General features: G+C 46.2%; 2 protein-coding genes across 2 annotated transcripts; both read left to right on the top strand.

The window, feature by feature from the left end:
* The first annotated feature begins 411 nt into the window (after window positions 1-411).
* DHDDS (dehydrodolichyl diphosphate synthase subunit) lies at window positions 412-12895 on the top strand. Its single transcript, XM_082494243.1, has 9 exons — window positions 412-461; window positions 1829-1912; window positions 2829-2945; window positions 3577-3719; window positions 5064-5180; window positions 5384-5485; window positions 6148-6262; window positions 8225-8332; window positions 11019-12895. The coding sequence occupies exons 2-9, from the start codon at window positions 1850-1852 to the stop codon at window positions 11253-11255; spliced, it is 1002 nt and encodes a 333-aa protein (XP_082350369.1). The 5' UTR covers window positions 412-461; window positions 1829-1849; the 3' UTR covers window positions 11256-12895.
* A 1425-nt stretch (window positions 12896-14320) lies between these two features.
* On the top strand, window positions 14321-17836 carry HMGN2 (high mobility group nucleosomal binding domain 2). Its single transcript, XM_082494252.1, has 6 exons — window positions 14321-14476; window positions 15223-15267; window positions 15620-15649; window positions 15973-16023; window positions 16383-16478; window positions 16925-17836. The coding sequence occupies exons 1-6, from the start codon at window positions 14462-14464 to the stop codon at window positions 16958-16960; spliced, it is 273 nt and encodes a 90-aa protein (XP_082350378.1). The 5' UTR covers window positions 14321-14461; the 3' UTR covers window positions 16961-17836.
* The last annotated feature ends 5448 nt before the right edge of the window (window positions 17837-23284 follow it).

The raw sequence follows: 23284 nt of genomic DNA, 5'->3' as shown, positions 1-23284 counted from the left end.
GCTGCATGGACTGGGGAGGGGGATGTGGGGTGTATGTCTCCGAACTTGGGTACCCCACAGCCACCTCGGCCTGCAGGCAATAACCAGCCCCCAGCTCCCCATAACCTCCCTGCGGCCGCCTCACCCCACACCCCACTTCACGGGTGACCCCACAGCCCCGCTGCCCGCTTGGGGTCACCCGTGAACCCCCACCACCTCCACCACTCGCGCTATGCCACCCGGGGACCCTGTCAGCCCTCAGCCCGCCATTACCGGTCCTGCCCTCCCCGCCGCCTCACAGCGCCCCACCGCGCATGCGCGTAAGCCCCGCCTCCTGCCCCGCCCCGCCCCGCCCCGCGCTGCCTGCGCGCGCTTCCCGCCCTGGGCGCCGGCGTGTGACGCAAGCGGAAGGGCACGTCACCCTCCGGTGGAGGCTGAGGAGGCGCCGGCAGGCGAGATAGCGGGCGAGGTCAACGGGCGAGGTAACGGGCGGGTGGTGGGGGCTCGCCTCACGCAGCGGGGGGAGCAGGGCAGCTCCTCGGGGGTGGGACGGGATGGGGGGGGTGGGTGGGTGTCTCTGTCTCTCCTTCCACCGGGTCTCTGCCGCCGGCCGCTCGCGGAGCCGGGGGAGGCCTGAGGGACGCCCCGTCCCTGGAGAGCCCGCCGAGGGCCTCCCTCAGGCAGCGGGGGTAGGCCGGGTGTCCTTCCCCTCCGCTTCTGCTCGCTGCCGCCGGCGGTGGGCGGCAGCCGGGCTGTCGGCGAGAGGGAGAGCTGCCTCCCGCAGAGAAAGCGGCTGGGGTTGGGGGGTTAAAGCCTCCTCTGGCAGCACCCAGCCGGCCGGGCTGACAGTCACGGCCTTTCTAGTGCTCTGTCCCTGCTTCATAGACAAGAGGCTTCTTTGTGAGGGTTGTTTTTTAAGATGACTGTGCGAAATCGTATGTAAAAGGTTGATTGCTGTTAACAGCCGAAGGTGGTATTGGAAAAGGATGTGTTTTAAGCCAGAGCTATTCGAGAGGAGCATTAAGAGCTTTACTAACAGAACCCGAGGTTCTGCAGTTCCTTGGCTTAATGTTTTGTGGCTGTATCTGTGGCTAGGCGTCCTTTCCTGAGGGAAGAGGCAGAGAAAGCCCTACGGAAAATTAATGCGATCAGAGTAATTTGAATCCACTTCGGTCCCTAGATGGGTACCAGTTGGTTGGGTCTAGACTGCCCTCACAGCTCACTCTTCATAGCTGCTTTGCCCACATCTCTTAGAGTTCCTAGCTGAGAGAATTGAAGATTAACATGGAAGTTCAGCAAACTCTTGTATCTTCTTAGCTCAAACCAGATCTTAGTATTTCAATGTGGTAAAAATCCCAATATTTTTACAGTTCCAGAGGCTAAAGTTCTCTACTTGTGAAGGAAAAGAAATATCAGTGGTGACACAAGTGCAGGGTAGTTGGTGATGTTGATGGTTGCTTCATTTGAAGGATTTCCAGCAACTCCCAACACAAAAGCATTGAAGGTTGGTTGGTGCTGCTGCCACCCTGAGACTCACCTGGTGGTGGCCCAAATTGCATGTCTATGCTAACTCACCAACTAGTTCGGCTGGAAGACGCAGTAATGCTGGGTTTTCTTTGCTACCAGTTAGTGCAGAATCCACTTTCATGACATACAGCTGGAAAACTCCAGAGCTTGTTTCTGAGCTCCACTGTTGTCTGCTTATCAAAGGACTTGTACACATGATAAAAAGGGCCCCAAAGCAGCTAATTAAAGCTTATTTTTCCAAGGTGATTGTTTGTAGTGCTGCTTTGGGCTCAGAATCGCTTGTACCTCTAACCCCTCTATTTTCATCTTCCCATTAAAAAAGAAAAGTGGCTCTCGGTAAGACATGTCGTGGATCAGAGAAGGCGAGCTGACCATCATAGAGAGATTTTTTGCCAACATCATTAAGGTAAGAAAGGAATTTGATAGCCTGTGGTAAAGAATTGGCAGGTTCATCGGGGTTCTGAGGAACCATCTTTGTGACTGCTCTGCTCTAGAAAGATAGTGTTGCTAGCAAGGGTGCGTATTAAAGCTGGCACTGGATGTACATCCCTAAACAGTATCCGGGGATGGAAAATTACTTAAGCTTAGTCTTGCAAATGAGCAAGGCTGTAGGCAGTGCTTGCCAATAATGAGCTTACACTCCCAGACTTCCATGGTTTGTGCCCTTGCTGATGAAGGCAGGGCACAGGAAGGAAGCAAGGTGGTTGGATTATAAATCTAAGAAATGAAACTGAGTTGCTCTTGATTAGAATAACTCACTAGTTGCAGGAAAATTCTGTCCTTGCTCAGCAGAGTCTTGAGACTGGTGATGCTGCCTTCCCGCAAAAGGATCTGTGCAGATCTAATGAGATCAGTGGAAAGGAATACTCCTCTTAAGTAGGAGAAAGTCTCATGACTCTCTTTGTTTTCTCTTCAGTTAATTGTGTCTGTGAAAATGCCCTTGAACTCTGAAATAATAAATACTTAACAATTATGGCAGCACAGAACTATGTGGATCCTCCCCCATGCCTGCAGAGAGGTAGCTGTGGCAGTGCTGCTCTCTCCTGAGTACTACAGTTCTCTGTCATGTGATAGAAACAGGGAGGGCAAAGTTTAGGCAACTGTCAATACTGATATGCTTTTCAGATAGCCTAAGCCGGGGTTAGCAAAAAGGTAATTAGCATCTTACTCTTTCCGACTTCAGACTTGAAGCTGGGAGATACGCACTGCACTCCTACAAATAAGCAGTGCTGCCAGGAACAGTGACACTGCACTCTCTGTGATGCAAGATGCCAACTTGGCTGTTCAGTTTCTGCTCTGTTGTGTTTCTCCTTATTTTCTAGGCAGGTCCAATGCCCAAGCATGTTGCCTTCATCATGGATGGCAATCGCCGTTATGCCCAAAAGTGCCACGTGGAGAGACAGCAGGGGCATTCACAAGGCTTTGATAAACTGGCACAGGTGGGAAGGGTGTTTGCTGCCTTTACCTTGTGTGTTGAAAGTTTGAGCCGCGTCCACCAGCTGACAGTGTTTACTGCTTGAGTGGTGTATTGTTCCTTTTCTTCACTGGAGTCAGGCCTGTGCTTGCAGCTGACCTTAGTCTTAAGGGTTCCCAATTCCCAACTTCAGCTCTCCTCTCTCTCTTCCTCTTATCCTGCAGAGTAATTCTAATCAGCCTTTCCCCCCCACCTCTGTTTTACACTCGATTAAAATATCGGCTGTGCAGATCTTGAAGCTTTTAATTCTGTGAAGCAGGCCGAATTTCTTTGAAAAGGTTTTTGAAAGGTACGATTACTAACTTAGCAGTTCTTGTAGCCAACATTCTTTCCCTGAGTGGATTAGTCCCGTCTGTTGTGGATTCACATCCCTAGATTGTGGTATTTTACTTCTGTTCTTTAAGACGGATCTGAAATTCTCATCAAGTGGGTTTCGTTTTCAGCTCTTGATGATTGTTTCTTTTGATCTAGTCTTAGCATAGTGGGAAATGACAGGAAGGTTTTAGCAGTGGAAAAGCTGTGTCTTCCTGACCTGTGTGATTATCTGAGTCTGTTTATCTAACTTCTGTTTTCCATTATATTTTATCTTCTTGCAGACACTACGGTGGTGCTTAAATCTGGGCATTCGGGAGGTTACTGTTTATGCTTTTAGTATCGAGAACTTTAAACGCTCCAAGGAGGAAGTAGATGGACTAATGGATCTGGCAAGACAGAAATTTAGCCGCCTACTGGAAGAACAGTAAGAGTCCTCTCATGTTCTGCTTTAGTTCCACCCTGTGGGATACAGACACGATTAAGAGGTGTTTACAGGGATGTTACAAGTTGTGAGAACAGATGAACTGAAGGAAGCCATTCTCCATCTCCAGCTAGAGATTTGTGTTGAGGGGCTCTGCCTACCTGCGTGGGATGTACAGCTCCTGAGTACGCACAGTCCCCAAGCACACCAGATCTGTGCCTGTAGCATATGGCTTACTGTGCAACGGTCCCATCCAAACAGTTGGGACAGTACAGCTTTCAGATAAGCACAGCACAATTAGAAATTCCTCCTTAGCACTAGAGTGCTAGATGCCTTGTTTTCATGAAGTATCAAAACCTTGTCTTAAATTCTGTCACAGTGTTCTTGGGAGATCAGAGTTTAGCTCAGCAACTCACAATAACTTGAGACTTCTACATATGGACATAGAGTGTGTTAAGTCACCTGTCGGAGCTGGAGAACTAGTTCATGTATTGTGTGTAGATGCAACTAGTACAGATCTGAGCGAGCAGGGAGTGGCGTTACAGTACCCTGTTGCTCAGTGGATACGTTTGTTTCCACACACCTGACTACTGGAGGGGGTGCTTATCTGGTTGAAGAAAACTTGAAAGGCAGTGAGGGAACGCAGCTGGAAGAATGGGGTGGAGAGGATGGTGTGGATGCACTAGCAGAAGTTGGGAAGATCAGGGTCAAAGAGGCCATTTCCCTGGTTTCTACCCAATGTGGCCCTTCACCAGGGAGTTTGTAGCACGAGACAGACGGGAGCAGGAACCTGTAAGATCCCATGGGGTGTCCTGTCTGCTCAGAATAATGCTGTAGTGGGCATGGATTGTTTCCCATCTCATCTGACGTTCACTCCACCACCCCCATCCCACCTTCATCGATATGTTAATCTTTCCTTGCACCAGAAAGTAGTTGTGCTACTCTGCGGGTGGCCAGTAGTCATCTTAATTTTTGGTTAGTTATACGTGCCCAGAGTCTATGGTTGTATTCTAAGTTTTCCATGTGGATTTTCATAACTTCAGGTAGGAATGCCTAATCTGCGATAACTTTATAGTCCTTTCGTTTTGTCTGTACCTTAGGAACTTGTATGGGGAATGATCAGTTTCCCTTTATGGAATGGTTTGGGATGATGGAATCTAAGCCAGCTTTCAACACCTAAAAAACATTTGGTCATTTTGCCTTTTCCTAGTTCTTGGTTTTGCTGAAGCTATGCCTGCTACGTGCCTGATGTTTTAATTTGGTGGATGTTACGCAAGGCAAACATGGCACTTGTGCAGTAGAGACTCATCTATTTTCTGTAGACCTCACTCTTGTTGTTGGGTGTAGGGAGAGCTTGAAGAAGCATGGTGTATGTATCCGTGTCCTTGGGGACCTGCCGCTTCTGCCCTTGGATATTCAGGAGCTGATTGCCCAAGCTGTGCTGGCAACTAGGAACTACAACAAGTAAGTAATGCACAATTTAAAGTAGCTGATACCTCACCTCACCTCTTCCTCTTCTACCTGATGGCTGAGACTCGGCAGACATGCTACACCTCTTTTTTTCCTCTTTGTCCTAGAGGCGCACATAACTGTTGTAGATACTCTTCTCTCTGTCATTTACTGGACCTTCCCTAGATTAGTCTTTCACATCTTTCTCCTCTTTTCAGATGCTTTCTGAATGTCTGCTTTGCATACACATCGAGACATGAAATCAGCAATGCTGTCAGGGAGATGGCTTGGGGAGTGGAACAAGGACTGCTCGAACCCAGGTAACTCTTGTCTTTCTCTGGCTTCATAGATGAAGACTGCCTGTCTTACCTCCTACGCTTTATTAATAACCTCTCAGAAGCCAAATAGCTTTTAAATAGATCTCATTAAACCAGTATGACTGGAACAAATGACTTAAAGTTACTATGCAATGTTTGGTTTTTATTATTTCAGTTACCATGGTGATAGATATACAACCAAGACAGAAGAGAAATTAGGTCTGTGTCTCAAGTTAGTTTAAATGTGAAGGCAGATTTTGTGCCACAACAATTGGCTGCTTGGCTGGCAGTCTTAGCTACGAGGTCAAACAACAGATGAATCATGAGTACTGAACTGTTCCTCCACCCTAGAGGAGATAGAGTAGTTAGTGCTCTGCTCTCTGCTCCAGATGGAAGTCCTCACAGTCTGGTTCCACCACTGTATTATGTTTCAAAGAGCATTGGGAGGGGGGATGCTCTAGGGGATGAAAGAGCATTTGAAATAGCCTGTGGAGCAGACAGCAGTGTCCATCAGAAGCAAGTTGATGACTGGCTGTGGTGCAGCTCCACCACCCAGTTCTAATCTGCAGTCCTGTGTTTATAAAAAAAAGCCCTCACTAATTCTGATTTAGTAGTACCATCTCTGTTGGGACATGATCTTAATAAGATGCATCTGTCTTTCTTAGTGATGTGTCTGAATCGTTGCTTGATAAATGTCTGTACACCAACAACTCCCCTGATCCAGACCTCCTGATTCGAACCTCTGGAGAGGTTCGGTTGAGTGATTTCTTGCTCTGGCAGGTAAAGTCTTTTTCTCCTTGAAATATTCTATTTTTGCATTAGAGTGTTCTACTGACTCCAGGTGTGAGCTGACCTGAGGGCTTTTGAACTCTTTCTGCCAGGGGTTAGGTGCCGCCTTGGATGGACTGAGTGCTGGGGCACCTCTGAGGAATCTGTGTTTTGCAGTTCTGTGATTGCCTAAAATGCCTTGCAGCACAAGTCTGAAATTGTGTCCTCCTGATAACACTTCATAAGAAATCACAAGTTAGTCTAGCTGACAGCAGTCAAGGAAATAATGAATTGCTCATTCTTTTGCTCCTCTTCTCATGTTTAGGTAATTCCTCATTTGATTGGTAAATTCCTGGCTTTGATTAATTTAACCTGGCATTTTTTTTTCCTGGGATGAGGAAATCTCAGGAAGGATTTCTAGATTCCTGAAAGAGGTGTTTGTTGCACGTCAGCTGTAGGTATTAGAGGTGTAACCCTATAACGTATGTGTAATGTACATGCTGGGCTTGTCACAGTTTCAGAATTGTATTTGACTTTCATAATGAAACAAGACCCTGCAAGACAGGTTCTAAGGATGGCAAAGTCAAATCAGCATGACTAGGCTGCTAAGCTAAGATGTAGTAAGTTCTTAATGCATATAAAGTTCACGTATTTGCAGTTACAGTATCCAAAGCTGCTTCCATTTCTCTTTCTCCTGTGCTAGGCAATATTGACTTGTTTGTAAGCCAAACTTTTCAGGAGAACATTTGAGTCAAGCTGCTTTACTTAAAGCTAATATTTCCTTTTATATGTACAATTTGGAGCCAAAACCCAAGTGCCTTTAAGCAACCACATCAAATGTTCCTATTCCAACTTATTTAACTGGCAAGTTCACAGAAGTTGTCTGGCCTGAGTTGTGGTTGCCTACCAAGGCGTCTCCCTCTCCTCCCTGTATTTTTGGGCTACACCTGTACACTGGATGGGTGTCAACACTGCAAACTAACACTTTGCTTGCTCCTTTTGGTGGTAGTCCTGGCAGAGGTGCCATGGAGACTGAGCTTGTAACTGGTGAAGCGTTACTGAGGAAATCAGTGCTCTGAGTCTGGCTGGCGTGATGCCCCTCTGCTGTGCCATGAATTACAGCAGAAGCAGTAGAGGAGAATGTGTGCTTGTGCTCCTGCTCTGTTAGCTCACGCATCAGGGTGTTAGTGCAAATTTCCCTTCGCTAGCAATGGTGTGACATCCTGACAGCTCCAAAATAGGAAGACACTGTGCTATTCAGGATGATTTTCTGGTGTCAGAGAAAATGTCCTCATGGTGTTTTTTCTATAGAATCGACACTAAGATTTTCTATATCATTACAACTTTGAGTCATGCAGAGTCCCTTTTAAGTGTTAGATTTTGTAGTTATGATCATAGGAACACATTTATCTGAAACTTTGAGGGACTTGATGGTAAAAATAGGTTTTAACTTGAAATCTTGCATCTTTCAACTCCAGGATATCTTCACTGCATCACAACTCTTGGATTCATTAAGCACTTTAAATGCCATGAGTGGGCAGCAAAGAATATCACGAGATGTCATTTGATGAATGGCTTAAATGTCATGTCCTGATCCTCAGTTCATCTGTTATTCCCTTAACTCAGCCTTTGGTAGTCCAGTGTTGCTATTTTAGTTTTATTATATGTCCATGATGCTTAAGCTATTAAAAATACCTCTGTGAAGACCAACATAGCATTAGAAAGAATTCTGCTGGTATCTTTGCAGGAATGGATGACTAGTGTCCCAGCATTAAAAACTAATTAGGAAAACTCTACATTGTTCAAATTTCAAATGCTCCTGGCTGGCATTTATTTCATTTTAAGTAGAGTTGGATAACGCAGCCTAGGTAAAATCTTTGTGGGGAAGCTGGCATTGTTTAACCAACAGAGCTGCATCTTGATGACTTTTCCCTTGCTAGATGATTAAGTTGTTGGTGATCTTGCTTTCTGCAGACATCCCATTCATGCCTGGTGTTTCAGTCAGTCTTGTGGCCAGAATATTCCTTTTGGAACTTGTGTGAGGCTATCCTTCGGTTCCAGATGAACTACAATGCTTTACAGGTAAGGGAGCCTTAGGGAGGTGGAAAGCTCAACACAGCATGTTATCTGCACAGCAATGTGCTGGAGATCAGGTGAGAGGGTGCAGAGTGGGAACAGCGGAATTGTTCATTTAGTGTGGTTAGTTAAAATCTTGTTTCAGTAGCAGCCACTGCCAGATGTGTTGCTTCTCCTGTATTTATGTGGCTTGTTGCAACATCTTAGCATGTGGCCAGACTCCTCTGCTTTCAGGAATATCTAAAGTATCTGAAATCACCACTGTCTCTATTGCTCGTTGCTCATTCCACCAGCTGGAAGTATCTGTCCCCGCTCCTCAGCTGACAGGACAGAACAAGTAAGCGCTCCTGATTTGCTACAGGGCAAAATCAGCCAGGTTAACTCAAACCACTTCATCAGTTGTTTAAGCAAAGACTGCTGAGTTCACTCTGGAGTGAGCAGGGAGAATTTGCATGCTCTTCCTCTACCTCTGCTATTGTTTTTAGGGTTGTAACAAGTGGGTTTAGAGTTTCCTTTCTGGGAGCTGAAGTGAGGCTGTGAGACACTGGACAAGTGCCCTCTTGTGGGTCCAGATGTACCTACGGAAGAGATTGTTCCTATTGCTGGTTGTCATTGTTCCTCCCCTCTTAGATCTGTTGTTACGAGCTCCCCCTGACCTGGTTCAGATAAATCTGGCCAATTTAGTAGTGACTTAGTAAGCTGGGTATTTTTAAGCAAAACAAGTTTTGGAGCTGGAGCTCTTGGTGGAGAAATCTGGGGGGGAGCAGCTTGTAGCACAGAGGCAGCAGTAACTGGCAAGAGGAGGAACTTGGTGCGGTGACTCTTACCTCCACCATATCTGATTGCGTCCCTGAATTATTTGGGTCCCCTGTTTTTAAAGACAGGCATTATATTGCCCTTTTCTACCTTCAGGGGCTTTGCGCACCTCTGAGAGCTGTCAAAGAGATTATAGATGGTCGTGCTTCTGGGTGAATTAAATCAGGTCCAGTCAGTCTGGAAGGCTCCGAATTCTTCAAGTCCTTAACCTATTTTATTCCTATTTCTGCCCCAAGTCTGCCCTTTTCCAACCAGCAATTCATTGTATTAACACAAGTAATGGCAATTCACCTTCTGCATGAAGAGGAAAGCAAAAAAGGCAGTAGTGTTTGTCATTGACATTAGCTTTGCCTCTGTCTTGAACAGTAAGGTCACTGTTCTGATTTGCTCCTAGTGCTAATTTCTGCTGGGTAACAAATGCTTCTTCTGTTCCTAGCTAGTCTCGTCTTTCTAAGTTCTTGTTTGTGGCTCTGTGTGTGTTCATGCTATGCTATTATTAATGTTTCTTATCAGCCAGATTTGTTCCTTGGTTAGTTTTCTTGCTGTGAAGCCCACTTTGTCTGCAGTGTATGAGCCTGCCCTTGTTTTAAGCATGCAGCCCAGTTGTGCAGAAGGGAGGACTTCTCACTCAAAAGAACTGCTGAGATTAAGCAGCTTCTTTTTTCACATTTGAAATAGGGAATCTTGAAAGCCAAACGTATCTGAAGCTCTTTAAAAAAAATTACCTTGCTGGAAGGGATGCTTGTCAGTGAGAATGGTGGAAGTGGTCACACTGGGTCTTTTTTGGTGAATAGACAGAATTACACTTTGTCCAAGGGTGGAAGTCTTACACTGAGCAGGTTGATGATCTTTGCATTTCAGATAAGCAGAGCTACAGCAGTGGAGTGCTATCAATTCAGTGGGCTTTCTGTAGCTAGGGATGTTTCTACTCTCATTCCCAGCACAACAAAAGCTATTTTACAGTGCGAGAGTGGAGACTACTGACTTGTGTGCAGGGAAAGCGTGGTGAAGAGTGAGTCAGGCTCTCATTAGAATAATTATTTCTTCTTGCTCGTTTGAAATGCCAGCACTCCCTAAGCGTGTGCCTGTCAGGTTATGTCACAGTGACCGGTTATACTCTTTTTAAAAATGAAAGCTTAATATTTCTGCATGCAGATATGTTTTTGCTGTTAGTGGCTGCAGGCTAGGATATGTGCAATAAGAAGTAATCCAAAAGTGATGTTCAGTAAAAATATTTCAAATACTTGAAGCGTAGGCAAGGATAGCTACTGCCTTTACCTTTCTCCTGTCCATCCTGCTGTGTCTTGAGCTGGTACATTACGAGATTACAGGCATTTGGGAATGCTGAGCCCACTCTTGCTTTTTTACTGAAGCTGATTAGCTCAATACCTGATCATCAGCTCAAAGAATTGCCCCATAAATCATTGTTCTGAATTCCCTAAAACCTTTCAGCTGCCATGTGAATAGGATGAAAGATTCTGTGATGACATTGGCGAGGATAGCTTGCGTGCACATCTGTGCTTTTAAAGTCCTCTTGTATGCTGTTCCTCTCTGATTCCGATATCTAAGGGCTTTTCCACAATCTGTCATGACCTTTATCTGTTTTAACTAGAAGTTAATGCTGTGATGAGCAGACTTATGTCTTGGGGAAAAGGTCCAGAAGGATATCCCTGTATTATTATTTTTTTTTTAATAACCAATCGAGCAGGCTGCCTTAAAGCGGAGGAGGTGCACACAGAGCCACCCTTCATTTAACCTGCAGATTGATGGCCAAGCAGAGGCTCTCTCTTCCATAACCTGTGCTGCCTTGCATCTGTACCACAGATGAGCTGAAAGGCCTGCTAAAGTGCTAACGCTCTACTGCTTTCCACTCTAGAAGGCCAGAGACTCCTACATGGAGGAAAGGAGGCGACAACAGATGGAAAGAGATCAGGCTTATGTGACAAAGAAGCTGCAGCAGGAGGGGTTTGCATCCCACGGAGACTCTCGGCGCCGACGGACGCTGTTGCAGAAATGCACTGCCATGCGGGAAGAGAGAATCCGGGGCTTCCTACAGGCACTAGAGCACAAGAGAGCGGACTTCTTTGAAAGATTGTGTACGGTGTCTGCATGATATAGGTGCTGGGTTGTTCTCGGGAAGACAATTTTTAACCACGTTAGCGAGAACAGCTGCTGCCCAGAGGAATTCACTTGGTGTGGTTCTGCAGTGGGGACACAGGGCCACTGTAGGACTTTACGTCCCCGCTGGCCCTGTCTGAGGGCAGGGACAGAGTACTGTGAACCTTTCTAGTTCTGTGAATGCTGCTGAGGAAGGTAATGCCGTCCTTCTGTCTCGCCTCCCTGCCCCTGACGATGGGGAATACACGCACCCTGCCATATCTCCGCTGCTTGGTACTTTACAGAGACAAGAAGTTATCTAAAATGAGCCTCCGGTTCTGTTTGACTCCTCATGAATTGGCCCAGGCAAACCAATTCAGTCCTGTTAAATCAGTCTGGACTCGAATTCTTTCTGTGGCTTCGCAGTAGTGAATCTTCTGTTGAGATTTCCTCTGCTGTCCCGTAAGGGGAGCCTTGCTTTCGGTAGGGAGAGGATTATTCATGGTCTAGAAGGGAGCCCTGTGCCAAGCAGTGGCAGAGATATTCCCCACTGCCTGCTTCATGATAGCATCTTGTTTTTTCCCCACCTTACTATGCTGGTTTTGATTATCTGCTCTTGGCTGCCAGAGAGCTAAAGCAAGGTGTTTTCAGCCTTTGCCGTAAATTTAAAAAGATACTCCAGTGCTTCCTGGGGTCGTGATCCCTTTTGAGCAGTGTCTGTGGGGAAAACCCAAATGCCAAAGATGCTGATGTTGGAACAGACTGACTGCTTAGGGAAGGCTCTGAACAGGCAAGGAAAATGGATTGGTTGGGAATTAACTTCATGGCCTAAAAAGGAAAATAAATTAGCTAAAACCAGGTGATGGATACAGTATGCCAAATCCCTCCAAGACCTCTGTAGAACTATGACTTAACGTCGTGTTTCCAGGGAATGAAGGTGGGCTTAGTTCAGGAATATAGTAGCCAAAACCAACCTCTGACCCCAGCCAAAATGGTTTAGGAAGGCTATTTAGCTGATTTTAATGGGAGTGGCCGGAGCAGCTGTGGAGCATTTGTTCTCAATTTTCCGTCGGCAGGGAGATGGACTAGCGAATTTCCAAGATTATTTGTCTCTGATTTCTCCTGGATTCCGTCCCCATGGTCAAAATAACAGAAAATGTCTCGATTTTTGTTTCTGATGCACGTGCAGGTGCAGCAGTACCAGCTATTGCTGTTTTTAAAGTGTTCCTTTTTTACCTCCAGGTGAAAACTGGAAAATGCAGATTTAAAAGACTTGTAAGTGCTGCAAACTCAGCACTTTGAATGTGATTGTGAAGAGGATAACTACATTGTCAAATCGTGAATAAAGCATATTCATACCAAACTTATTTAAAAAAATAAGCCGAACATCTAAAAGTACGTAGAGCTTATTCTAAGGTGTAATGAAGGTCTAATGTAATATTGTTTAACCTGTGACAGACTCCTCACCTGACTCCTGTTAGACTGGAAACAATTTGAAGGCTGTGTTCTTTTACACTCTAGTGTGAGCAATTTGCTGATAACCCCAAGGCTCGGCCAAACGAAGCTCCACGAATGCACCTCCTCTCGCGTAAGTAGCAAACAGCAGCTTGGATGAAAGTGTGCCGAGGCAATGGGATCTGTTGATTCAAACTTCTTTTTGCTGTATTTTATTTTCTCTGTCTTCATGTTTCAGGATGTTGTCTGTGGAAATAGTTTACTTTCCATGAGATGGAGCACTCTCTGGTCTGCTTCTATCCAAGAATGTTATTTTTTTGGCTTAAAAGCCCACCCAGTTTTTCAGCTGTGTTACATTGATACAGGTGACCAAAGCCACAGTGGTGGTTTTCCACAAAGCAGCGGTACTGTTGCAGGTGTGGTAATTGAAGGATCTGGTTTACAAAAGGCTTGTAGGGAAAGTTTTAATCCCTTTTATAAAAGCCATTGTTGTAGTAGGAGAGGAGAAAAGAAATCCTTCAGGCAGTGGAAAACGGCTCGTGTTTGTTACCTGACAGTTTGTTTATTCCACTTGCATCAGTTATTTTAGTAAAACACCAGTTTTCCCTCTAAGCCTGGCTTCGTTGGAGGGTGAGCGTAAGTGATGCTGGTGAACTGGGGGTTCCAGGCGTGAATCTTTAAGGGACGGCTGCGGCAGGAGCGCTCCGGGCCACTTCCAGCCAGAGCTCAACCTCCCAACTCCTGTTTATGTGGCAAAAATTGGGGGGGGGGAAACAGCACGACTGGAAAAATGAAGCTTTTCTGGCCTTTGAGGTCTGAAAAAGCCCGAGAGGTGACCTGGGGAGGGAAGGGGGGGGGGGGGGGGGGTGAATATTGGTGTCGTTTTAGTGGTGTAATTTTCTTGCATTTTGACTTTTTTTTTTTTTATTTTTTAATTTTATCACCACCGCCACCTCTCCCTTCCTCCTCTTTGCCCATAACTCTCCCCATCTCCCATTTTATTTTATTTCAGGAAAACCCGCTAACCTCGGTTTCCCGCAGTGCCTCGGGGAGCGCCTCAGCCCAACCCCGGGGGGGGGGGGGGGGGGGGCGCGGGAGGGGGGGGGGGCGGTGCTGAACGAACAGCTCCGCGCCGGCGGTTTGCAGCTCCCCCCGGGGGAGGTGTGTGTGTGGGGGGTGTCCCCCCCCTTTCCCCGCGCCCAGGCAGTCCCGCTTTTCTCCTTTTCCCCCTTATTTTTGCCTGCTCCCCATTCCCCAAGGGGTGTTTCCCGCCCGCGGGCCGCGTTGCGCGCGCGCCGCCTCCTCAGCGCGCCCCCCTCCCCCCCCCCCCGGCCTCATCCCACCACTCCCCCCCTCCCCGCTTGGCCCCAGCCCACGTGACTCGAGCCGTCCAATGGGCGGGCGGGGCGGTGGGGATCCGGCTGGAACCGGTTGGGCCGCGTCCGGCTCTATATAAAACTTTATAAACACCCGATTCAAATTAGTGGGGTCGGGCAGCCAGCGCAGCCAGCCGGGAGGCAGCCCCGCCGCGCCGCCCGCCGCCCCCACAGCCGCTCCGCTCCCTTCTTCTTCCCCCCCTTCCCCTTCCCCTTCTCCCCTCACCCCCCCCTCCCTCTTCCCCCCCTCCCCCCCCCCCCCCTCCCCGCCCCGCTTCTCGCCGCCGCCTCTCACCGAGCCCGCCCGGTTCCCTCACCCTCCGCCCTCCCCTCACGCCGCTCAGCCGAGCTCCTTCTTTTCCCCTCACGCACAACGCGCCCGCACGGAGCCATGCCGAAGAGAAAGGTACGTGGCGCCGCCGGCGGGGCCTACCTTACCGCCCCCCCCCCTTCCCTCGCCATTCCCTGTGGAACGGGAGGGAGGGGGGGGCGGGACTATGCACTCCCCCCCCGCCCCCCCCCCCGCCGCTCCGGGGCGGTAACGGTTGCGCGAGGTGGCGCGCGAGGCCCCGGTGGGGGCGGGGCGGCGCGGGGACCGTTACCGGGGGAGGGGAAGGGGAAGGGGGGGGGGGGGTGTCTAACGACCGCGGGGGAGGGGCGCGCGCCGAGCGGCGCCGGTGCGATCCGGTTGGTTTTGGCGGGAGGTCGGTGTGAGGAGGAGGAGGGGGTCGGGGAGGGAGGAAGGGAAGGGGGAGGGGAGTGCCGGTGGGGCGGGAAAGGGCGGGAAGCGGCCGGACCGCTTTGCCGCCAAAACCGCCGCCCCGCGGGGGCAGCCGTGGGCGGGAGCGGGGCCTCCCTGAAGGGGCAGCGCGGCTCCCCCCCACCCTCCCCGCCCCAGGGAAGGGGGGGGGCCTCGGCGGAGGGGGCTGCAGCCCTGGGCCCCCGCTGGGGCCTCCAGCCCCTCCCCGAATCTCGGCGGCCTCCGGATGCGGGCGGCGGGGCTCCCCCCGGCGGCCCGAGGGGCGGTGAAGGCCTGGCACCCTCCGGGAGCGGCTTGGAAACGGTTCTTCTGCGGATTTGGGGGGGGGATATGGGGGGGGCTGAGCGTGCCTCCCCGTAACTCGTCGCTAAGACTTCTGTTTCACGTCCCAGGCTGAAGGAGATACCAAGGGCGATAAGGCCAAAGTTAAGGATGAGGTAAGAAGTTCAGTATTTTGAGAAAGTTGGATCATAAAGTGTTTGCGTTGGAAGATGAGGTTTAACTTCATCAGAACAGAAGAATTAGGGGGGAGGGTTGGTCTTCATTGATTCTGATTTTTCAAAGTATTAGCTTTCTTCTAACCTTAACTATGAAAAATCTACTTAACTACTGTTAGCTGTTAGTAGTGATCTAAACGGGATAGTCTCGTATTTCTTGAGAACGGGGGAAAAGTGAGCTAAAAACTTAAACGTTAGTTCTGGGATTTTACTGCTTTGAAACGAGAGTTAGTTTATGAGTTTTTGAGAGTTTATATTCCATCACATTTAATTCACTTTTCTTTTTTAACAGCCACAACGGAGATCAGCGAGATTATCTGCTGTGAGTATTTTCTTGTTGAGCAGAGATGTCGCAACACTTAGTAGTTTTAGGCTTGAGTGTTAGGTACCGCATCTGTGCGAGAACTGTAGGTGTTCTGGAGAGATGGATTGTTCAGTTGAACGAAAGTTGCTGGCTTAACAAACTGCCCCATTGTGATGCTGTGGGAGTGGTAGAATAATTGACAAATCAAGTGAGTGCTTCAATTTCAAATGTGTTTATTTGCTTTCCTAAAACTAAACTACTTGGGTTGAATGCTTTTTTAAAAAATGGTATGTTTCTCTTAAGGTAATTGGAATAATACAAGGGTTTTTTCTGATTTGCAGAAGCCTGCTCCTCCGAAGCCAGAGCCTAAACCTAAAAAGGCAGCTCCAAAGGTGAGTCGTGTCAGCGCTATTACTGAGAGGTAAATAGGTTATGAGGTTTAGATTTGTCCGGTAATAACTAATAAAACTTTGAATAACAGCGTATGTAATGATGAAATTGAGCTGCATCGTCACTTCTATAAAGTTGTACTGAAATCTTTTGAATTTTACAAAACTTGCATTAAAAAATACCAAAGTGAACGCTCTTCACAGTTGTTGTCAATCTCTTAAACATGCAGACGTTTGTGTGTTATGTTCTTTTTCGGGCCAACATCCAACATTGTTTTTTTACCATTCTAGTTTTTGGGTTCTTGTGGCTTAATGACTGGATGTTGGTAATTGTTGTGGTGTACGTCATCTTGCATTTACAGAAGAGCGAGAAGTTGCCCAAGGGAAAGAAGGGGAAAGCTGATGCTGGCAAGGAGGGAAACAACCCTGCAGAAAACGGAGATGCCAAAACAGACCAGGTATAGCGGCGGCTCTGGCAGTTTGTCTTACATCAGCGGATTAATTTTTTCTGTATCAAACATAGACAGGTCTAGGCTTGCGCTAATGAAGAGGAATTATTGCTTGATCATTTATCCCTGTTGCTTAATGACATGAACAACACATCAACAGATGGGGGGGAGGTTGCTCACTTGTAAAGAGTTAAAGTTGTTTGCCGGTTGAAGTTGCCACATGAAGGTTACTGTTCTGCCTTGTTCTGAAAACACGTGAAGTTCAGTTGTAATAAAGCAAGCTTAGGTTGCCTTTTACGGTACCTCGAATGTTAGATTTCATTTTGTTAAAAATTACAGTGGTGCAGCTCAGATAAGGTTTCTTCTGTTCAGAGAACTGCTATATAGAAAGATAAGTTACCAGTTGCTGGTGCAAGTGCGTGGTGTATATTGACTGGTTCCCCTTTTTCTTTTAGGCACAGAAAGCCGAAGGTGCTGGTGAAGCCAAGTGAAATGTGTGAATTTTTGATAACTGTGTACTTCTGGTGACTGTACAGTTTGAAATACTATTTTTTATCAAGTTTTATAACAATGCAGAATTTTGTTTTACTTTTTTTTAAGCTATGTTGTTAGCACACAGACCGCTTCGTTGTTGTGTTGGGGGGGGGAGGGGGAGGCAGTGGGGACAAATGTCACTTAGTCTATTTCTCGAAACCTAAATTTTAATAAGAAAAGTTTTCCCGGTCCCCCAGTTTCTGGAAGAAGGGCTCTTCCTGAATAGAGGAGGAAGGGATTCCTTCGTGCTGCACGTCTGTTAAGTTCTGTGAAGCGCATCCAAGTGAACGTTGGAGCCCCCAAGATGCCTTTTGCCGACTTGAAAACCGCAGTTTGTAATGTTCTCTGTATTTTCTTTTGCGTCCTCGTTGTTTGCCTACAGCCTGTCACTCCAAAAATATGGCAAAAATGGCATTTTGGGACTTACCGCTCTAAATGCATTGTCAGGTGATCTGGACTTTTGGTGTCTAATTTGGGATATGATGGTTCTAAAAGGAGCTGTATTTCCTCTTTTATAATATATCTTCAGACTAAGAAAACCCACATTTTAATTTTTTTCCTCTAAAAGTCAGGGTAGGTTTGTGAAGAGTTGTTAAACAACATGCTAAATGTGAAAGTGTCCACCGTCACTCTAAACTTTTCCCTCTACAAGTATGAAGTGAAGATTTTTCGGTTTTATAGCAACTTTTACGTTTTGGTAGTCCATGAAGGGAGGGGAGTTCGACAGTTGTTGTAAAATGTTGCAGATTGTAGCCCATGTCCTGCCTAAATTACCATGATTGTTTATGAAAAGTACCTTTAATAAAGCTGGATACGGTTTGGCTTGGACTGTTCTTAATGCCCAATTTCTCTTGCCTTTGTTGCATCTCTAATGTGGTTAGTGTCAGAATAATGTATACATGTATGCGTTTGCGTTGGGGCGATGTTTTGCTTATGGCCAAGAATTTGTTTCAAGCATCTTAATTCTGTTAATTAGTTCCGTCTTAATTCACAAGCAAAAAGCGAGATTTCCTTGCCTAAAAGCTAGGCCGCTGCAGGATGTTTTGAAACTCTTGGCTTATTAGGAGGCCCAAAATGGAGTATGTAAGGGAATCTACTGAGATAAATTACCTTTGTTATCGTCTAAAAGGTAGTACTATACAAAAAGGGGAAGAATACAGCAGTCTTGCAGTCACTGTGTAGAAAAACAAATTTTGGTAAGCTTTTCATGGTATTGAAACCAGAACTAGCTCCATAAAACTGATTATGTGTTAGATTTTTGTGCTTAAGCTTGAATATTGTTGCTCCTGTTAATCAAATACAGACTTTGCTGTGGCAGTGACTAAGCAGGAAACAAGATTTGTTGAGTAAAAATGCACCAATTTTATAGTTGCTACTTAAACTATAGAGCAGAGCCAAACCAAAACCCTAATGCGTGAATGTCTCCTTCAGTAACTTTCTCGGATGGAATATTTTTTCCATCTCTGCTGGGCCTTTCCTGGGACTTCAGTGTCTGTTCTCGATGAAGGTCAGTGACCTGTTCCAACCTTTGCTGTTTTCAGAGGGAATCCAATGAAAACGGAGAGGGCAGAGTTTCACATCAAGAAATCTTTGGTTTCTGGAGTGCTAGAAGTATTCTAGCAGGGCTGGACATACAGAAATGTACCAATACAAATTCTTTTTCCATCCTGCATTATTGTAGCTGGTAGGTCTTATATTTGCCTTAGCAAATGTAAGAAAAGTTACGTTTAATAACATTGCATATACCCCACCCACAAGAAGCAACTTAGAAACGGCCAACAAAAATACTGACACCTTAAGCAAACCACGCGTTGGGATGCCCCAGGAACGGGGAGGAGAGGCGTGAACTGTCCAGGGCCTTCTCCAAGAGATGCAGCTTGTGAGAAGCCCTGGGATGTCTTTGCGGGGGGTGGAGATGATGGGGTAAAGCAGAAAGTTGTGGATTTACAAGAAAAATGCTGCTAGGGTATGGTGATGGTGCTCTGGTCTGCTCTGCCTTGTCCTGTGGAAGAGACCCTCGTTTAGAGGGAGCGAGAAGGCTGATGGCAGGTTTGAACTCCTGAATTTCCCCACGAGTGTGAATTTTCAAGTACCAGAGGGAGATGAGCCTTGAGCCCGCGGAACAGTCTGAGATTTGGTCTGGGTGATGCTGTGAGCGCTCTCTGGGCAGTGAAATCAGGATTTCATCCAATAATAATGTAATTATCATTACATTAAAATAATATTTTAATTGCATGTTTTAAAATCGGAGATTTTGAAATGGCCTACCTTGCTTTTGTAGAGCCTTGTGTTGTTGGGCTTCTACAAAGAGAATGAGCAGTTCCAAATGAAATCGGGTTTGGAACAGGTTTGCCACTGACCCGGTTGCCAGCTGGAATACTCTGGTGTTCTCTGCAAACGCCTTTGTGGTTGGAAGGTCTCTTCATCCCCTAGTCATTAAATAAAGTACTGCTAATAAAGTGTAATTGCAGGGTTTCTTTTTCTTAAGCAGTAAGTTCTTTAACTATTAATTATTTCAATACCTAGAAATCTAAACTGTCTGTTGCTGTCCTGTGCAGGGCATTTTCTCCAGCTGCGCAAGAGCTTGTTCTTTATTTTAGTGGTGGCTGCCACGTACGTTTCTCTGTAGTTCCTCAGCTGTGCTATCTTACTGCAACCAGTGAACTTCCAAACCTCGTTACATCTGGGATGTAGTGAATCGACTGCCTTAATGTCTTTGCCACATGTGTTATTTCATGCTGATACCATAATGCGCTTTGGAAAGTATTGATGCTTTCATTTTTTTGCTACAAAACTCCTATATTTTCCTTTATCCTGATCTGGAATCTACTTGCTGATCAGAACGTCCCCTCTCCTCCATACACGTACAAGTTGCAAGAGAAGTTTTATCTGCCCTGGATGCTGCGCGCTGTGGCAACGTGAGGGTTCTGCCCGTCTCGTCCCTACATGAAGTGCCGCGTAGATTTGGTGCTGCAAGATTTGAACCCTCTTGCTACATCCGAGGTGTTTCCCACTGGACGTGCCCTTGTGCTGGAGTTACTGCCTTATTGGGCTTGACTTGACATGCAAGACTCATCTATTTCTCCTTAAGCAAATAGAGGGTAAGGGATGCTAAAGACAGTAAATCCAACTAATTAGTCCTGTAAATTAAAAGCTAAAGAACAGGCAACGCTGTGCTGCAATCCGTGTGTGTTTAGTGGTTAGAACAGCCGCAAATCTGCAACTCCAGCTGCCAGAACGCCTTAAGCTAAAAATAATTTTTTCTGTTAAATCGTAATCATTTTACATGGAAAATTGTCTCTGTGTATCGTCTGGGAATGTGATTTATGCTGCCGGGCGCGTTTAAAAAGCTGGCCTGTCAGGTGGTCTTTGCATCAGCGTGTGTTTTGTCCTATTTGTTTGAGCTTCTAAAAACTGGAGACCACTGGTGTTTGATGGTAACAAAGCTAACACGAAAAACTACCCTGTTGAAGGGTACCGGTGCTATGCAGTAATGTGCAATTATTTTTTAATTTAAAAGACAGAACATCCTAGTTTAAATCAGGCTGAGGATTTGAGTATTAAAAAAACTGGGAATGCACAACAGTTCCCGCTTGCAGCTGATGATTGGGAAAGACCCTGGATTGCACCAACATTAGGTAAAAATACAAGTACTGGTGTAGAGACAAACAGTACTGTCAGAGGTCAGTTGCATTCCTGGGCTCTGCTGGATTATCCTATCTAGGAATTGATCGTGGAAGACATCATCCTCTGGGGTTTTTTGTCCACTATTCTTCAATACTTCTCAAATGGTGATATCTTGAGGACCAGCAATGAAATTTTGGAAGGGTAAGCAAGCTGGGAACCCGGTCGTGTTCAAACAGCTGTAGCACTTCATTTTAGGTAGTTACTGCGTGTCTTGAAATCTGTGCTGGGCTGTTAGGCAGCGCTGGGTATGCTGGATGCGTCTTGTGCTTAGAACAAGACGTGGAAGCTTTTTGTCTTTCTGCTAATTACCCCAGTTCTGAACATTCACTGTCAATTTACATGATAATTTTTCTTGTGCTGCTGTCTGATACCTTTCCCACCTTCGTTTTATCCATCCGCTTACAGAAAAACTTGACGCGCACAAGAGACGTACAACGAACCAGAAGCCCGACGCGTTACGCCGGGGGAATCTGTTGCTTGAAGTTGCAGCTTCTTGTGTGCAAAGGGGAACAGCCGCATCCAGGACCCAGAAAGTCACCACTGACATTAGAAAGGCAAATTGAGTAGGTTCGGTGTTCCTTATCAGGCCTTGAAGAAGTACTTGTGTACCAGTATGGTTTAAATCCACGTAAAATTAGCGGCTATGTCACTAAGTTGTTTCTCAGTTTATTAATTTCGGTGCAAATTGGCTGGGAAGTAGACCCAAACTGCTTTTATCGTTTATTTGCCTCTTAATAGGCAAGATTGCAAAGAACAGCCGAGTCCTTAACGGTGCTGAAACCTTTGGCAGGCTTCCAGTGGAGCCTGTGGATGATTCTTGTTTTCCTAATACTTCAGATTTTTGCTAGGATCTTAAGAAAATTTCAATTACTGAGCAATGTTAGAGCAAAGTCTCTGGCGTCCCCAAAAGCAGTGACAATTAAAACTGAATAGAAGTTAATGTTTGCTAGTTGCAGGCCAGCGGGTCACTTACCGTAATCCTACAGGACCACCTTTACCCCAGCTGTGGTTTTATTTTAAAGTCAAAGTGGATCGTTGGGCTAAAAAACAGGCACGAGAACAACTGAATTAGATGGCTCCTCCTGATGCAGTACCTTTTGGATTAACAGGTTTGAGTTTCAGGGTAATTCCCTCCCGCAGCAGTTTTTATCTTGCATTCACAGAGCTCAGTTATATTTGGAAAAAATGACAGTATAGTCCTCGCATCGGCCGAGCCCTGCCATGGGTGGGTATGAAAAGGAACGAGGAAGGAAAACAGACCAAATTTCAGTGACTGCACCCAGTGAATATTGAGTTGCAGGATCGTTTGTGCCTGAAGAATCGCCTAGCTTGATGGCACAGGGATTTCATTGTCCCTAAATCATCCCAGATATGGTAATACCGTACCCAGGGACTAATATTGCTGACTATAATTTCTGAGAAATGGGTCCTTATCCTACAGCTCGTAGAGATGAAATGGAGCTATAGTTAAACTCACAATTTACACGGTGAGTCCGTCCTCATTGGCAGGGGATGGGAAGGAGGTGGCGCAGAGGGAGCTGATGCTGAGTAAAGTTTGATTAAGGCTAATGAGGAGGAGATACCGACTAATAAAGAGCTTTAGTAAGTCGACATTAGGAAGACTTCTAATGTGAAAGGCGGGGCTTTTTTTTAAAACTCTTTTGACAATTTTGGTTTTTAACCATCTCCTTCCAAAGGGAATCTTTAAGGTGCCAGAAAAATCTATGGTGTGACAGAAGAAATAGCAGCAGAAAACATAAGGGAAAACTTCCTAAACGTGAGATCTGTGAACATGCCTTAAAGCGTCCAAACAAGAACATCTCATCGCCGTAGGTGTATGAAACCAGCCTGGAGAAAGTACTAAGAAAACATAGAAGGACTGGTCCTACAGTGGCTGCAGGTGACCCAGGTGTGTAACATCTCATCGCTCCACCTTCCAAAGCACCCGCGGTACTGGAAAACTTCGCATTTTGCTACTGGATACTTAAACCCCAAAGTTTCTGGGTTTTGATAGTGGATTTCATTTTATCTTCATTAATTATCCCTCTGAGTTTACTTTTGGATTTTTAACAAATTTCCCTCCAGGCAACAGCTCTCCCCTGCTCTCAAGTTTGTTGGTTGCTATTACTGTGTATGCAGCAATCGCAAAGCGAGAGGGATTGCTATTAGATTACTATTAATCTAGTTACATTAGATTACTATTTTAGCATTGCCCAGGTGGGAGATTTTGTGTGCTTTTATTCTAATACAGTGGTATCTCGGTGCTTATTGTTGATGGAAATAAGTGTTATCTAAGTACAAGAACTGTATGTACATATATTAGGGGTTCTTAGTCTAGCCTGAGGACTGATTGTAAACTTAAGCAATTAAATTAGTTTTTCTTGTAATTTCCTTCTTACTGGAGATAATACCAGAGATTGTTACTATGATGTGGGTGTTTGGTGAATCGGTTTGGTTGGACTGCAGCCTGGTTTGAGATACCGAGGTTGCCCTGCCATGCCGTGACCGAATTAGCTTCCTTGTTGGCAAGCCCTGCAGAAATCAAGGAAGGAAAATTCCATTGATGCTGAATTAATTTCTCTTGCATGGTTTCA

The sequence above is a fragment of the Vanellus vanellus genome, assembly GCF_965231255.1.
Source record: "Vanellus vanellus genome assembly, chromosome: 22".
In the NCBI taxonomy this organism is placed as follows: Eukaryota; Metazoa; Chordata; class Aves; order Charadriiformes; family Charadriidae; genus Vanellus; species Vanellus vanellus.
The sequence above is the reverse complement of the archived record's forward strand: the minus strand, read 5'-3'. Positions and strand labels throughout refer to the sequence as shown.

Bases quoted from the DNA above. Each gene is read 5' to 3' on its own strand.
- DHDDS (XM_082494243.1), top strand. From the start codon at position 1,850: ATGTCGTGGATCAGAGAAGGCGAGCTGACCATCATAGAGAGATTTTTT. The intron at 3,720-5,063 runs GTAAGAGTCCTC...TGTTGGGTGTAG, and splicing joins AGCCGCCTACTGGAAGAACA to GGAGAGCTTGAAGAAGCATG. The intron at 5,486-6,147 runs GTAACTCTTGTC...TGTCTTTCTTAG, and splicing joins CAAGGACTGCTCGAACCCAG to TGATGTGTCTGAATCGTTGC.
- HMGN2 (XM_082494252.1), top strand. The intron at 15,650-15,972 runs GTGAGTATTTTC...TCTGATTTGCAG, and splicing joins GATCAGCGAGATTATCTGCT to AAGCCTGCTCCTCCGAAGCC. The intron at 16,024-16,382 runs GTGAGTCGTGTC...TTGCATTTACAG, and splicing joins CTAAAAAGGCAGCTCCAAAG to AAGAGCGAGAAGTTGCCCAA.